Below are 15,410 nucleotides of genomic sequence, written 5' to 3' on the forward strand. Positions count from 1 at the left end.
ATCTTGCCTCCCTAACGTTAGGGTTTGTCGAAACTCAACTTCTGTATTTCCCAACACTGTTGTGTACAGAGTCAGCGGTTGTACAAGTTTAACAGGAAGTTTTCCATAAAAAATGTCTCCACAGCTGACTCCGCCTGATCCCGAGCAAATGCATTTTTTTACTACAACCACCTTCATCGTCTTCATCATCAACCCTCGTTACTGCTGCTGACAAGCCCACGGGCTAGTCGGCTGAGTTCTGGTCTAACTGGTGCACACACACCCCTCTCTGATGAGTCAGAGAAAACCTCACACACACACACACACACACACACTATAAACACACACAGTACAACGCCTCTCAGGATTGAGCACCGCCCTGCCAGACAATGGCAGGAATGCAGAGAAATATCTCTCTCTCCCTATCTCTCTCTCTCTCTCTCCATCCCACTCTCTCTCCATTTCTCCATCCCTCTCTCTCTCCCTGAAGCCGACTGTTTCTAAGTTTGTCCGACGAGTCCGACACAATAAATGGATTCACGGTTTATCTCTGCAGGCAAACAACAACTCTTCAGTGTCTGAAGTGCAGCTGATGTGTAAATAATTTGATCACAACTTTTTAATCCTCCACCCTGAATATCCCAGAATGTCTCTTTACTGAAGAGGAAACTGTAACTGCTCGTCGTTTTCAATACTGATAATTAAAAAGACGATATTAGTAGGATCAGGATTGCTTCTGAAAAGTAACAAGAAGCTAGCATGTAAGCCATCAAATCTTCAGTCCGCTTGTGTAAAAACTGACCCTGAAATGTAAGGAAGTATCAACATTTACAATAAAAAAAAAAAGGGAATATAAATTCCATTTGGGAGGTATTTTTCTGCTCTCTCAGATTTAATTTAAGATGGCATTATCATTGACTGATGTCTGCCCAGTCTGTCGAACTCTCTCGGACTGTTTCTGGACAGATTCTCGGACAAATATATTTCCACCCTCAAAAACTTGGGAAATGTTTTCCAAAGTTGAGAGATTTTGAAACGCGAGTGCTTCGGCAAGTCCTTCCTCCAACTCTCTCTCTAGGATTGCATATTTTGGTGCTTCACCAGCCAATCACATGGTACAGGAGTTGACACGGACACATCGTAGTTTCTTTAACTTCGATGCACCTGGCCATAGGTGACAGCAGAAACGGAAAGAAAGATCCAGGATAACACCTGGATTTCATGATAAGCTACACTGCAACAGTAGTCTAGAAACAAATGTAATTTGTTGGCTTGCGAGCTGGAAAAACCAAACTCTGGTCAGGCCAATCACATCGTGTACTGTAACCATAGTCCTCAGAAATCCACCGGAGGTTAGAACGCCAACACAAAGACAGAGGAAAGGTGTGGACATTTTAGTGTCAGAATGTTCTAGAGATATGTGGCTTGTTGAGGAATGGGTCCAATATTTACTTTGGTGACTGTGGAGCGAAAGAATCGGTCATAATCTGTGTTCACGTTCACTTCTCCCGTTGGAATCAATACACTCAGGACCTGCCGCTAGTCTCCTAAAGACCAAGGCGTGGCCGTGGCGGAGCCCACGGGACACAGAGACAGGAAACTAGCTTGAGTTGGTGCGTCTCAGTTCTAAACTGTCTCTGCCCCAACCAATCAGGTTGCTTCGTAGGGCGGGACTTGCCTAGAAGTTTGCCTGGGATCCATAATAGGGCCGGGAGGTGGAAGGCAGCAAGTGAATGTGCCGGTAGACCAGTAGTTATCTGTCTGTGAATCTGAGGGGAGGGTGGAGGATTTGTATTTGTTTGGCAGTTGAGTTCAAATATCAAAAATCTTTGCGCAGCATCGTTTACTGCATTACTATTGGTCCTATCTTGCACCTGGCGCAGCACAAAGCCTGACACAAGTGTCTTTGCTAGTTTAAGACCGACCCAGTTGTCATTTTCCCGTCCTGCTCCCACGTCGTTTAAATAGCAAATGCACCTGCGCCCATTTGTGCGCCCATGGGCGTGTTGGTCTTACAGGGAGGTGTGTTCAGGTGCATTCTGGGCGTGCTGGTCTTACAGGGAGGTGTGTTCAGGTGCATTCTGGTCTTACAGGGAGGCGTGTTCAGGTGCATTCTGGGCGTGCTGGTCTTACAGGGAGGCGTGTTCAGGTGCATTCTGGGCGTGCTGGTCTTACAGGGAGGTGTGTTCAGGTGCATTCTGGGCGTATTGCTATCTTGAGGCAACCAAATTGTCAAAAAAATAATGTGGATGGTTCCGTACAACGCTCTTCACAGGTTAAATAAATGATCAGTTCATTACTTTCATTGAATTTGGGTGTTTTATTCAATTTTATTGCGTTTGAAGAAGAAAATTGATAAAAGAATGTTGAAAAAAAGTGACAAAATCGACAAAGACAACATAAAAGACAACATAAAAAGTGATAAAGAACATCGGGAAGAGTGACAAAAACTCAAAAAGTGTCTTACAGTTTTAATTTTAAATTTTGACCCCAGAAATACAAAAAGTTGCATGGTCGACAGGAAGACAACATAAGGGTTAAAGTACAAAACTACTCCAATACCTAGTAAGAGAATACTGACTGAAGTAACGTTTAAAGGGCACATTTTTCTGTCTTTGTTTCAGATTCATCGTGGGAATATTCGAGAACAGGTTGTGAAAAAAGACCTGTATGGAGCCACAGAAACCTGCCGTGCCGGGGGCGTGATTCTGTAACCAGACAAATAGAAGAAACCAGAGACAGGGCGGGACAGTGGAGGGCGGGGGTTTGGAGCTTTGAGTGCAGCCGACAGACAGACAGACAGGTGTGGTGAGCGATGAAGGATCAGGTTGAAAACGCAGAGAGAAAAGATCGGCTGATTCATTCTTTAAAAACTTGCTGAGCAGCCAAAGTAGGTCGGCACTTCAGGAGAGTGATAAAACTGTAATCAGCCTCCACGTACACACTTCTGGTTTTTTTCATTCAGAAAAACAAGAAACTCCTGTAACAGGGTGCGGCAGAATGCATCATACCACACATTAAAGAGAGACTGAGTGTGTAGAAAAGTCACAGCATACAGAGAAGTAACCGACTGAAATGTGAAGTATGCACACACGTTTCAACACAATTCAGTTACACACAAAAAACTAACTTAATTACAAATTGAATCGCACTCCTTCCTCAGATTAGAAAAATTGCATTAAAATATGCTACACGTTACCCTGTTAGGTCCTTTATTCAGCCCTGACTAAAAACACAATATAACCAATCAGAACAGAACACTTTTTAAAGTTTTTGTTGAAGTGCCCATATTTATAAAAAAAAAAAAAAAAAAAAAAAAAAAAAACACCTTTTCTGGGATTTGGGGTGTTATTTTGTGTCTCTGTTGCTTCCACACGCATACAAACTTTGAAAAAAATCCATCCATGCCGTTTTAAATGAGATATAGTTTCTGAATGTATCCTGCCTTCAGTCTCCGAGTGAGGTGGTCAAAATCTGCACGGCTTTCTACGTCACTAGCCGAAACGAGGGGGGCTAAACCATGCTAGCGCTAGCATGCTAGCATTTAGCCCCCTCGTTCTCAATGGCAAAACACTGCTACAACACACAAGTTCACCATAAACTACAAGAGAACTACTTCCATGTCCCTGTTCTGCAAGTATTCCACGCAAAAGTGGAAGTGCGCCCTCGTTTAGAAGAAGTTTCCCGGCTAATCCTGCCATGTACTGCCTGCAGTTAGAGAAACAGCTAGCTAGCAATTGTGAGCCTTACCTAGCTATCGCGCATGTGCAACTCCCAACAAACATAGAACAGAAGTGAGATGTCTCACTCTGTAGTTAAAAAAGAGAGCTCAACACACAGGGTGAAAAGAGGAGCTGCAGCAATGTGCAGTACAACAAACTTTGGTGTTTTTTTGAAAATTAAACCATGTTAACCTATTCTGGTACAACCTCAAAATACAATTATGAACCTGAAAATGAGCAGAATACGGCCATTTTAAGTCAGATCACTGCAGGGTAAATCCAGACAGCTAGCTAGACTATCTGTCCAATCTGAGTTCTCTGTCGCACGCCTAAAACTACTTTTGAACGTACACATGTTCAACCAAAAAAAGGTCCTTCCCGAGGCTATTTTGAAGAGGCACCGATGCTCCGTCCGGCGCTTAGACGATTGTGATTGGTTTAAAACAGTGGTTCTCAAACTTCTTTCAATAATGTACCCATTTTGAATAGTTTCTGTAAGCCAAGTACCCCCCTGACCAGCGCTAATCATTTTTGGTAGAAAAAAAAAGTCTATATAAAGAGGAAACGGTACAGCGCTGTCAGCGATAAATTTACTAAAGAACAGCCTTGTAACTGAAAAAACATTTTAAAAAGAGACAAAAACTGTAAAAAAGACAAAACCTTGGAAAAAGATGGTAGAAAGAAGGAAGGAAGTAAGACAAGAAAAGCTCAAAAATAGTATCAAAAACTTCAAAAACAGTGACATAACTTCAAAAAAAAACTGAGAAACTTGTAAAAAGTAGAAGGACAGTATAGGAAGGAAGGCAAGAATAGGTCCAAAGAAGGCGACACAAATGTCACATTTTTTGTAGGAAAAAACAAAGTCTACATAAAGAGGAACAATGTTCTGGACAACAGCCTTGTTACTATTAAACATTTTGTTAAATATCTCACGTACCCCCTGCAGTCCTCCAAAGTACCCCTAGGGGGACACGTACCCCCATTTGAGAAACAATTGTTTAAAGAAATGCCAATAAACCAGAGCACGTTTTTTTTTTTCCATCCCAGACTATCCAGACCTTCCTCTGCAGCGCTGTAGAGGAAGGTCTGGCAATGCATGACTAGCTGTCTGGATGTACCGGGATGGAAGAAAAACGTGCTCTTGTTTATTGGCATTTCTTTTAACCAATCACAATCGGCTTGGGCGGCGCTAAGCTCTGGTAAAAGCTGCGGTGCCTCTGCTAAATCTCTAGGATTGCATATTTTGTTTTTTCACCAGCCAATCACACGGTACAGGAGTTGACACGGACACATCGTAGTTTCTTTAACTTTGATGCATCTGCCCAGGAACTACCGGTTTAATCATCGTGCTGACACAGTTATGTGACAGCAGAAACGGAAAGAAAGGATAACACCTGGATTTCATGATCAGCTGCACTGCAACAGTAGCCTAGAAATCTAGACGCCCCCTGGCGGCAGCAAATGTAATTTGCAGCCAGGGTCAGTCTAGCAACTCTGCGTTGGCTTGCGAGCTGGAAAAACCAAACTCTAGTCAGGCCAATCACATCGTGTATATAGTCGGTGGGCGGGGCTTAACATAATGACGGCAGAGTTGTGACGGTTCCGTGTGAATTCCCTGCTACTTGAAAACAAAGAAGATGGCTGCTTCTTCGTTGCTGTGCCTGGTTTTAGCGCTATCCTATTGCGTGCAGAGGGGAATTTGAAAGACAACAGTTTATCCCGCCCCTCGGATTGAGCCCTGCCGATGGTGAGTTCCCAGACCCAACATCTGGATGTGGGTCTGGCTTGCCAGCCTAGACAACATCCACTCGGACTGAGTCTTCATGCAGTTACATTAGACTAACTGGCAGCTAGCACAGAAGGCTATTTCTATTACTCAACAGTTTGCTTGTTTCTGTTGCCAACCCAGTATCAAAGCCCAGCCATTTGTGTGCTCGGAGGGCATATAGAAAACAGCTGGGATAAAACCAAATATCCAAACAGTTTCATCGGGAGAGAAACACAGAGCACACAAGGACAGGGTTAATACATATTATACATACATACATACATACATACATACATACACACACACATATATATATATATATATATATATATATATATATATATATATATATATATATATACACACACACACACATTATTAAGGACTCACATCTCCAGCCAGCTGTTGAAAAACTCTACGAAACTGTTTGTCCTCTTCGGTGTCGTGAGACTCGGCGAAGTTCAAAGGTCTGCGGGGAGGGGGCTGCAAACACACAAGATGAGAGATCAAACTTAGTCTGTTCACACACCATTTTAATTTCATCGTCTGCTCCAACAGATAACATAAAAAACATCTGGATGGTCAGCCAACAACATCAGACACACCTTTCCGTCACACACACACACACACACACACACACACACACACACACACACACACACACACACACACACACACACACACACACACACACACACACACACACACACACACACACACACAGAGCTACTGTTAGGTCACACACATTCCTCGGTCTAACTGCATTTAGACATTCAGCGTGTGTGTTTGTTTTAGGAAATCTTCCACTGCCAGTAATCGGAGTGTCGGCAAACAGAGACTGAATCAAAACGTAATTCATGAAGAGTTTAACAGTTTAGGGGTTAGGACGCAACGCGGGGACACAAAGGGATTTCAGTGGAGTCCAAAATATCTTTTTCTCTTCAAACAACATCCATAGCAACTGTTACATACTTATCATTTCCATATGCATCTTACACACTACTTTGCACTATTACCTTTTGCACTTCACATCGCACTCCATGTGCACTTGTCTTGATATTACGTCTTATTTGTATATTTGCATTTTTGTATATTATGTTGATATGTGCCTATATGTATATTGTTATCTCTATTGTACAGTATGTGTCTATATTACTATTTGTCTACTGAATGTTAACTACTACATGTCTATTTGTTGAATGTATAGAGAGTTAACACCTACCAAAGTCAAATTCCTTGTGTATGTAAGTATACTTGGCCAATAAATCTGATTCTGATTCAAATCGTCGGTTTACTACAAAGTTAAATTTCAAAACAGTGCATTTTTATTGGCCGACACCATGACATATTTGGGTCTACAAAAAATGAATAAGTGACTATTAAGAACGTACATGTTACATGAAAAATATCTATTATTTATTCACTGCTGCTACTTCTATTCACACCGTACTTACTTTACGTTACGAGTGTATGCGTACACACTGGGGCGGGATGAAATAAGTTTATACTTCTTCCCAGTTCTCCTTTTTTGGATAGGTTAACAGATCGTCAAGTGTTCACAAGTTGTTATTATTATTAATTTATTGTCTTGTTATTTGCCATTATTGATTTGTTTTGTTTTATTTCTTGTCTGCTGTTCTGTTCTTTACATATTCGAAATAAAATCAATCAATCAATGTTCGTACTTCATTTAAGTTCTCGCTGCACTACAATATAATTTGTACACTGCACTGTTTTAGAAACTATTTATTTATTATTAAGTTTTGCCATAGGTCTTATACAAATACCCACAAACCTTACATAACCCAAATGAGTGTATGAGACATGTACCATACAGTATACAAAGACTAGTTGACATACATAAACAGAGCTTGTTAGCACAAAGAACATACAACATATAAATACATTATTTAAGTGCTACAGGGGACAGCATGTGTGTGTGTTTGTGTGTGTAGGAGTGTTTTTGTGATTGTAGTAGAAACAATCTTTTTTTAACCTAATCTCACTTTACATCTACGTAACAGTGTTGGGGGGGGTGTTAAGCGTTCTTCCTCAAGAAAATGTTGCGTATTTCATATTTCATATTTCCTCCATACATTTAGTGTCTCTTTGTGGGATTTTGTCTCTTTGTAGTCATGCTGTGTCTCTTTTTGGTCATTTTTTGTTTTCTCTGTGGTAGTCCTGCGTCTCTTTCTCACATCGTTCTTAGACCATTATCTCAATATCTGTGTCTAAAATGTTGGAAAAGCAAACTCGCCAGTGCAACCCAAACCCAAAAACCTATAATTTCCTTTACATAAATACATAAATTTGAAGCCTAAGTTGATGCAGAAAAGGCACAAATTGTTGCAGAGAAATTCCCCAGAATGCAGGAAATGAAGTGTTTGAAATGCTTAAAATTAGATTTGTGTTCAAAAGTGGAGATCACAACCCCACCCAATGTTGAATACAAAGTGACGCCCTTGCCCAGAGGGGATTGATTCTGATTCTGATGGAGCATAGATCAATATATATATAATGTATGAGACAGTTTGTATGCCCTAATAAAGAATGGATGAGTGTGGGGCGGAGCTTTCACACTTACTGGGGCTGAAGGCTTAAACTGAGCCGGGTCGATGTTGCTGTCGGAAGAAAAGGAAAAAACAAAGACAACGAGTCAGAGAGCAGCTGAGAGAAGATCATTGTGGCTTAGCTTAGCTTAGCACAAAAACTGCTGGAAGCAGAAGGCACACGGCCTAGCTCCATCACAAGAGGAAAAACAAAATGCTTACCTCACAACATTAACCAGGCCTTTGATAAAAGAATTTGCCAAATGCATTTTGCCGTCTGTCTGATAAAACAAAGAGAGAGAGAGAGAGAGAGAGAACATCAGGAATAAACAACAAAAAAAAACTCTCACATCCGAAAACATGGAACCTTTAAATGTTCGACAGATGACCTAAACAACCGACCGACAAAACAGTTGCCGATCAGATGAGTTAAAACTTTTTCTGTTCACACAGAACATTTTCTTACATCGTCTGCTGCAACGGTCAACAGATAACATACAAAAACATCTGGATGGTCAGCCAACAACATCTGACACACCTTTCCGTCACACACACACACACACACACACACACACACACACACACACACACAGGCACACACACACACACACACACACTTTCCTTCAATTGACTAATTGTTGTAGGTCTGATCATTCCTCCACTCCTGAATGAAGAAGTCTGACTCAGCTGCTGTCACACATCACTATGTCAACAGTAGGACTTCTTAAAGAACACTGTACTGCCACTTCCTGTTTCTATTATGTCAAGCAATTTATAGAATGCAGGTCTGTTTAGGCGCGTTTTGAATTAATTCCTGGATGATAGATGAGATTTTTGGTCTATAAAATGAGAAAAATTGTGAAAAATGTGGATCAGTGTTTCCCCAAAAAGCCCAAGATGACGTCCTCAAATGTCTTGTTCTGTCCACAACTCAAAGATATTCAGTTTACTGTCACAGAGGAGAGAAGAAACTAGAACAATATTCACATTTAACAAGCTGTCATCAACAAAATAGTTGGCAATTAATTTAATAGTTGACAACTAATCTTTGCAGCTCTAAGGTCTGGATTCTTTTCCGCCCCTGGAGACAAGACTGTAGACCCTTTACGACGCTGAAGTTGGCTTCCGAGTCACTTATTCTAATGTTTTTGATGTGGTCTACATATGAAAACAATAAGTGAAATCTCCCTTTATTGCATTTTCACAAATATAATAAAGCATTCACAAATCTGAAACTGGGTTTTTAAGACTCTGTAGCCTCTCTGGGATAACTTAGACCAGATTTGACAAGACTAGGTGTAGTGGTTTTGGATCTGGACCTGCTCTAATGTGGTCTACATTTTAAAAAGGACTGTGAAATCTGCCTTTATTGCGTTCTTATAAAGACAATAACGCTTTCACAAATCTAAACGTGTGTTTTAGACATAATTAATAATTTACCTTAATGATTTACACGCTTTCAATACAGTCACTCAGCAATGTAAAGTTATGTTTCCGTGCTGAATCGGACGCTGCCAATCGGAAGCCAACTTCGGCGTCGTAGACCCTTAGTGTTACCTTCACATAATACGCACCGTGTCAGGTTTCAGCACATAAACAACAAACACACACTCACTAAACCAGCGCACACTCGAATAACAGTCCCCTAAACACACCTCAGAGCAGCATTCGCACTGAAACACAGTTAAAAAACAAACAAGAGAAAAGCAATGTTGTTACGACTTACTGAGACTTGTGTTCAGCTGAAGAGAGAGGGGAGACTGACAGGCAGGGAGCGGGCGAGAAAAGGAGAGAGAGAGAGAGATAGGCACGAGGGCACACCCACTTCTAGAGTCCAAAAAAACCAGTTGAGCCAAAAGAGCCAAGTTCTTTCTCAATGCATCATCAACCCCGCCCAACAAACACACACACACACGCACACACACACACACACACACACACACACACACACACACACACACACACACACACACACACACACACACACACACACACACACACACACACACACACACGCGGCCTCTGGGTCCTAACGCTTGCTCAATTCCTGAAGTGTAAACACACGAAAACACAGTTTATGCTACATTCAGGGGTCAGCGGGAAAGCTCAAACTTCGCCATCTAAAACGCTATTTCAGATGGAAATTCCTCAATTCTTTTTATTCATTACAGCGAGGTGGTCTTTCTGCTGGGCCCTATGCCTGTCGCACCTCCAACGGTGCCTGTGGTGGACTGTGCATGGCATGGGGGCCGTCCTCTTTCCTAAGGCGGGCCTTAACCTGACCGCATACCGCAACATACTGCTGCAGGGTCTTCAGCTGGGGACCACCGCTCATTGAACATCTCCTGGTGGCGGGGCAGTGAACAGAATTAGAATCAGACTTCTTTACTGATCCCGTCAGGGGATTTTATTTCTGTTTTTGCTTTCTCATTTTACTGTTTGGTTCTTATTTTAACAATTTTATCATGTGAAGCACTTTGTGACTTTGTAAAAGGTGCAATATCAAATAAAACACACTTATTATTATTAATAAATGGTTTAGTTGTAGTTGCTCAGTCAGATTTAGGCAACAAATACAATTAAGAAAAACTAGTCAATAAGTGTATAAAGTAATATAGTTAAATTGCAAGTAATAGAAATGTAAGTTAAAGTAATGTTAGGTTAAAAAGATGACGTTGCTATTACAGCAGCAGTGAACGATTGGCTGCTTTCCTGGATTTGTTTTCAAATGGAAACGCCCACCCAGTTGTGTTATTATTATGAATAACATCAGTTACATCAGGATTGGTAAACACCGTGTTATTAAAGGTTGCTTTATGAACCGTGTTCTTGTCTGGAGAACGTGCAATCATGTTAAAACCACCGTGTTTACTGCCCTCTGGAGGCCACAGCCAGGAACTACATCAAGGCAAGAACTGGTTAAACATGACAGACAGACAGACAGACAGATACAATTTAATAATCCCAAATTGGGAAATTCCTCTGTAACAGCAGCAAGTTACATAGGCTACTTCAGGTTTATGTTTTCCTCTTCTTTGCCTTTAGTTTTAATTCTGCTTTGCCATCCCGGTGTCTCCTCCGCAGTTCCCTCAGGATTCAAGGCTTGGCCCCCGGCAGCAGGGCAGGTCCACACAGCGCTGATCAACTGATCAATAGCTCCGGTGCTGCCCTGTGCATTACTCTCCGTTACAAAACATGACCAAAGTAGTACAAACCCTGCATGTTTACCACTGTGTTACATCACCTTTCCTTTTAACAACACTCAATAAGCGTTTGGGAACTGAGGACACTAATTGTTGAAGCTTTGTAGGTGGAATTCTTTCACATTCTTGCATGATTTGCTCAACAGTCCGATGTCTCCGTTATCATATTTTGCGCCACACATTTTCAATGGGAGACAGGTCTGGACTCTGTTGCAGGCATCACATTCAAAATGAGTGAATATCTGCAAAAAAAAGATTCTAAGATTTTTTGGGGGCGGCTTTTCCCTTCATTAGAAAGTGGATAGACATGAAAGGGGGAGAGAGATGGGGGATGACACGCAGCAAAGAGCAGCAGGTCGGATTCGAACCCTACGCCGCTGCAGGACCCAGCCAATATGGGGAGAACGCTCCCACTGGGTGAGCCAGAGGCCGCCCCAAAATAATAATAAAGTTAATCAATTTGAACATTAAATAGCCTATCTTGTCTTTGTAGTGTATTCAATTAAATATTGTTTGAAAAGGATTTGCAAATCATTGTGTTCTGTTTTAATTTACGTTTTACACAACATCCCAAATTCATTTAAATTAGGGTTTGTGGAAAAAAAGTTCTGAAGTTGCCAGAAGCCATTGTCGCATAGATGTTCCAGGTGACAAATACACACAGAGATTAAGATGGCATATAGGCTAATCAGCGTTGCCAGATACATCTGATGGTTTCCAGCCTAAAAACCGCGTAAACGCACACAAAACCGCCGAAAAATGGACATGGTACTAAAGTATAATCAGTTTTTTATGATTATTGATTTTGTTATTTTAACTGCTAGGGTAACTTATTGCACCATACCACAGATCATCTATAGCCTTCTGTCTCTGACCAAATTTAAACAGAAATGCACAGCAGCACCCAAAGCATTCATAAAGAACTTTTTTAGGTGCATTACCGCCACCTTCTGGACTGGACTGTTGCCCACATAGAAATAAAATGGATAGAAAGGCCATTGAACTGTTTCCCGTGGTCATGTGATTGGTACACATGGATGTCGATTGTTGTTAGTTGTCATAGTGACAATACGCATCAGCGGGCCGTAAACTGTGTTACTGCTTGCTGGGTTGAGAGCCGCCGACGTTCGGGAGATGTTCTCGGGGAGAGAGAGGAGAGAGAGAGAGAGAGAGAGAGAGAGAGAGAGATAGGGAGAGAGTTAGAGAGAGAGACGGGACACGTTCAATCTCAGAACGGTGTGCACTGAGATATGTTTTCTCTCGTTTGGTGGGTGTCTCGGCTCAGGTCACAGGTCAATCAGCAGAGACGTGTCTGTAAACTCGTGGTAATAAAACATTTAAAACTGCATCAGTGTTTAACGTTGACGTTTGTTTAAGCCATAACACATGAGAGGGTTTAATTTCCAGGTCCGAAAGGCGCATCACTTAAGTGTAGACCTCCTCACGTGTAATATTGTGATTATACAACAAAATAAGTGTACAATCTGTATTCATATTGTGGAGCAATTCGCTCTTGAAATACAAAAAAAACAGACAGGATTTATAGTCCCTCCCAGTTTAGTAAACCAGCCAATTTACCGTGGGTGACAACATCAAACTGAGCTGCTATTTTAATGTATTTAAGCATATTTATTCTTTTTTATCCTGTTATTTTCTTTTCTTTCATTTCATCTTTTTGTACTCCATCTTATTATGTCTGAGATGTTGTCTGTATGTTTATCTGTCTTGTATGGCTGGTGAGCCAAAGAAAAATTTCCACCTTGGTGGACATTAAAGATTTATTCTATTCTATTCTAATCACGCGATTAATCGATTGACATCCCTGGTATTTAGCATTATATATTTAGTGAGAAGAGACCAATAACAACCCATGTTTGCTGTCATGTGTTTCCAGGGCAACAGAAAAGAGAAGCTGAGACGAGTGAAGAACAGTGAGATTTAGGATTGTGATCTCGGGGGTTCCAGGTCTGAAGGCCGGAGAGCTGAAGAGGCCGGGTCAAAGGTCAAACAGAACACACCAAATATTTGTAAAAAACCCACAGACAGACAGACGTAAAGGGGGACAGATCGCTTTGTAAAAATATAAGATACAAGGTTTCTTCCCGGCAGCGACGATATACAGAATACTAAATGTATAAACTTTAATATAAAAGTCACTGCTTTGTTTTATTGATTTTATGACTATTATGTTACTATTTACTTTTGATATTCACCTTCATTTTTTTTACTTGTACAATACAACCTTTACTAAAGTACCATAAATAACAGGACATCTGTGTGTTTTCAGAGCTGCTCTTTGATTCTTTCTGGATTTAAGGCACTTTGCAGACAAACACGGCTGTCAACAGTCCTACAAACAGCAGCTCCTGCACTGTTTTATTTCATCAACCTGCTGAATGAAATTATTTTTATTGAACTCAGCTGCTAAGACATTGTCCTCGACATAATTTACGGGAGGATGCGGGGGTTACAACCACCCCCAATAATCAGAACTGGCTGGGGTTATGAAATCAAAGAGTTTAAATGCTGTGGCAAGCAAAGATTTGTTAAGATGTGCATAATTCCTAAAATAAAACATCCCAAAACTCGTGTAATGTTTAGAATCTTTAGGTTTTTAACAATACAGCAGATTCATTCATCAATAATAATACTATTTACATAAAGACATTTGCACCATAACTTGATGCAGAAAAGGCACAAATTGTTGAAGAAAGATTCACCAGAATGCAGGAAATTAAGCGGTTGATGCTGGAAATTTCCCGGGGGACGACCCAGACACCCCCATTATTATTTATCCCCCCTAATGCTGAAACAAACGTTTTTGTTACGGAACAGCACTAGAGGTTGGACCCAAAAGCAGAAGTGACACAGGAAATACGTTAAAGTGATTTAAAAAAGATAAATATATACAGAGAATAGTGCAAGGGGCAGGGGGGTGTTGTGTCCAAGGGAACCAGTGGTGAGTGGTGAGTGCAGTTCCCTCTCCAGAGCGTGCCCAGTTATTCGTTGTGATTCGTATTCTTGTTTGTGGCGTCGACCATGTGGAAATGGCGTCCTCCAAAGTCCAACAAAACAATTCCAACATGTGGAAAACCTCCTTGAATCCAATGACATAAGAACAGACAAAGGAAACTAAAGACTATTACCCCGTTTACACGTACATTGCTATTTTGAAAAACGGAGACATTTCCCTTCGTTTGTACCCTTCGTTTACACGCAAACGGAGAATTCGCCTCTGAATACGAGTCTTTCTAAAAACTCCGGCCAGAGTTGAGATTTTGGAAAACTTTGTTTGCACGTTTGCATGTAAACTGAGATAAACGGAGGTTTAGGCAGAAAGAAAGAGAGAGAGAAAAAAAGGAAGCGATTCGTTGCTGTTTTTGCTATTTTCAGGATTCTGATTGGCTAAAGTGGGCTTGAGCTTCTCGTTACACTGCCACCTACAGGTTTGGCGTGCTCTTGACGGCATTGACGGCATTTATACACAGGTACATGTAAACGAACACTTTTCTGACAACTGACAGCTGTGCACAATGTTATTTTTGAAAACGGAGAGGTTGAAATGTCCGTTTATGAAAATAGCCGGCCACGTGGAAACGTAGCATAAATACACAAGTAATCAAGCGTCAGGTGACACAAGGGCTGGGAAACAGGTGAAAGATATCAGACAATCACAAAGGCGGGAAAGTCAAAAGACAGGAAGTCAAACAAGACAAGACAAGACAGAAAACCAGACTACCAAAATAAAACAGGAAACAGAAACATACACAACCATGACAGTTTTGGCTAGATAGGTGGAGATCTCAATCTAAAAGTTGACTCATGTACTCTGGACCAATGAAAAGATACTAAACCATATTTAAAGCAGAACAAAATACACATAACTCTTGTAAATGGGACTAAGTTATAATGTGATAGTTTCCCCTTCAGGCTTCACACTTTTGCCAGTGCCATACCAAAATGTAATCACCTGTGTTTATACACTTCCACAACTTACATGACAAACTGTGTGTTTCTGGATGTATTGGCCCTTTAAAAAGGTATTTCAACAGGTACAGTAAAGTTCTGGGTGGGCAATGTTCCATCAGATATAACCCCTCAATCATTAAATCAAGAAATTTTGAGGCAGAAACAGCCTTTCAAAAAGTAGGAGCTGCGATCATTTCATGGTAAATGCAAAAGTTTATGG

General features: G+C 41.0%; 1 protein-coding gene across 1 annotated transcript in view; it reads right to left on the minus strand.

The window, feature by feature from the left end:
* Positions 1-9,913, minus strand: part of capns1b (calpain, small subunit 1 b) — a 23,766-nt gene extending 13,853 nt beyond the window's left edge. Inside the window, exons 1-4 of the mRNA XM_028573419.1 lie at positions 9,745-9,913; positions 8,241-8,299; positions 8,054-8,090; positions 5,860-5,952 (exon numbers count right to left, since the gene is read on the minus strand). Of these exons, the coding sequence (XP_028429220.1) occupies positions 5,860-5,952; positions 8,054-8,090; positions 8,241-8,287 (177 nt within the window). The 5' untranslated portion in view covers positions 8,288-8,299; positions 9,745-9,913. The remainder of the gene's footprint in view (positions 1-5,859; positions 5,953-8,053; positions 8,091-8,240; positions 8,300-9,744) is intronic.
* Between the last annotated feature and the right edge of the window lie 5,497 nt (positions 9,914-15,410).

This window comes from Perca flavescens, chromosome 3 (assembly GCF_004354835.1).
Source record: "Perca flavescens isolate YP-PL-M2 chromosome 3, PFLA_1.0, whole genome shotgun sequence".
In the NCBI taxonomy this organism is placed as follows: domain Eukaryota; kingdom Metazoa; phylum Chordata; class Actinopteri; order Perciformes; family Percidae; genus Perca; species Perca flavescens.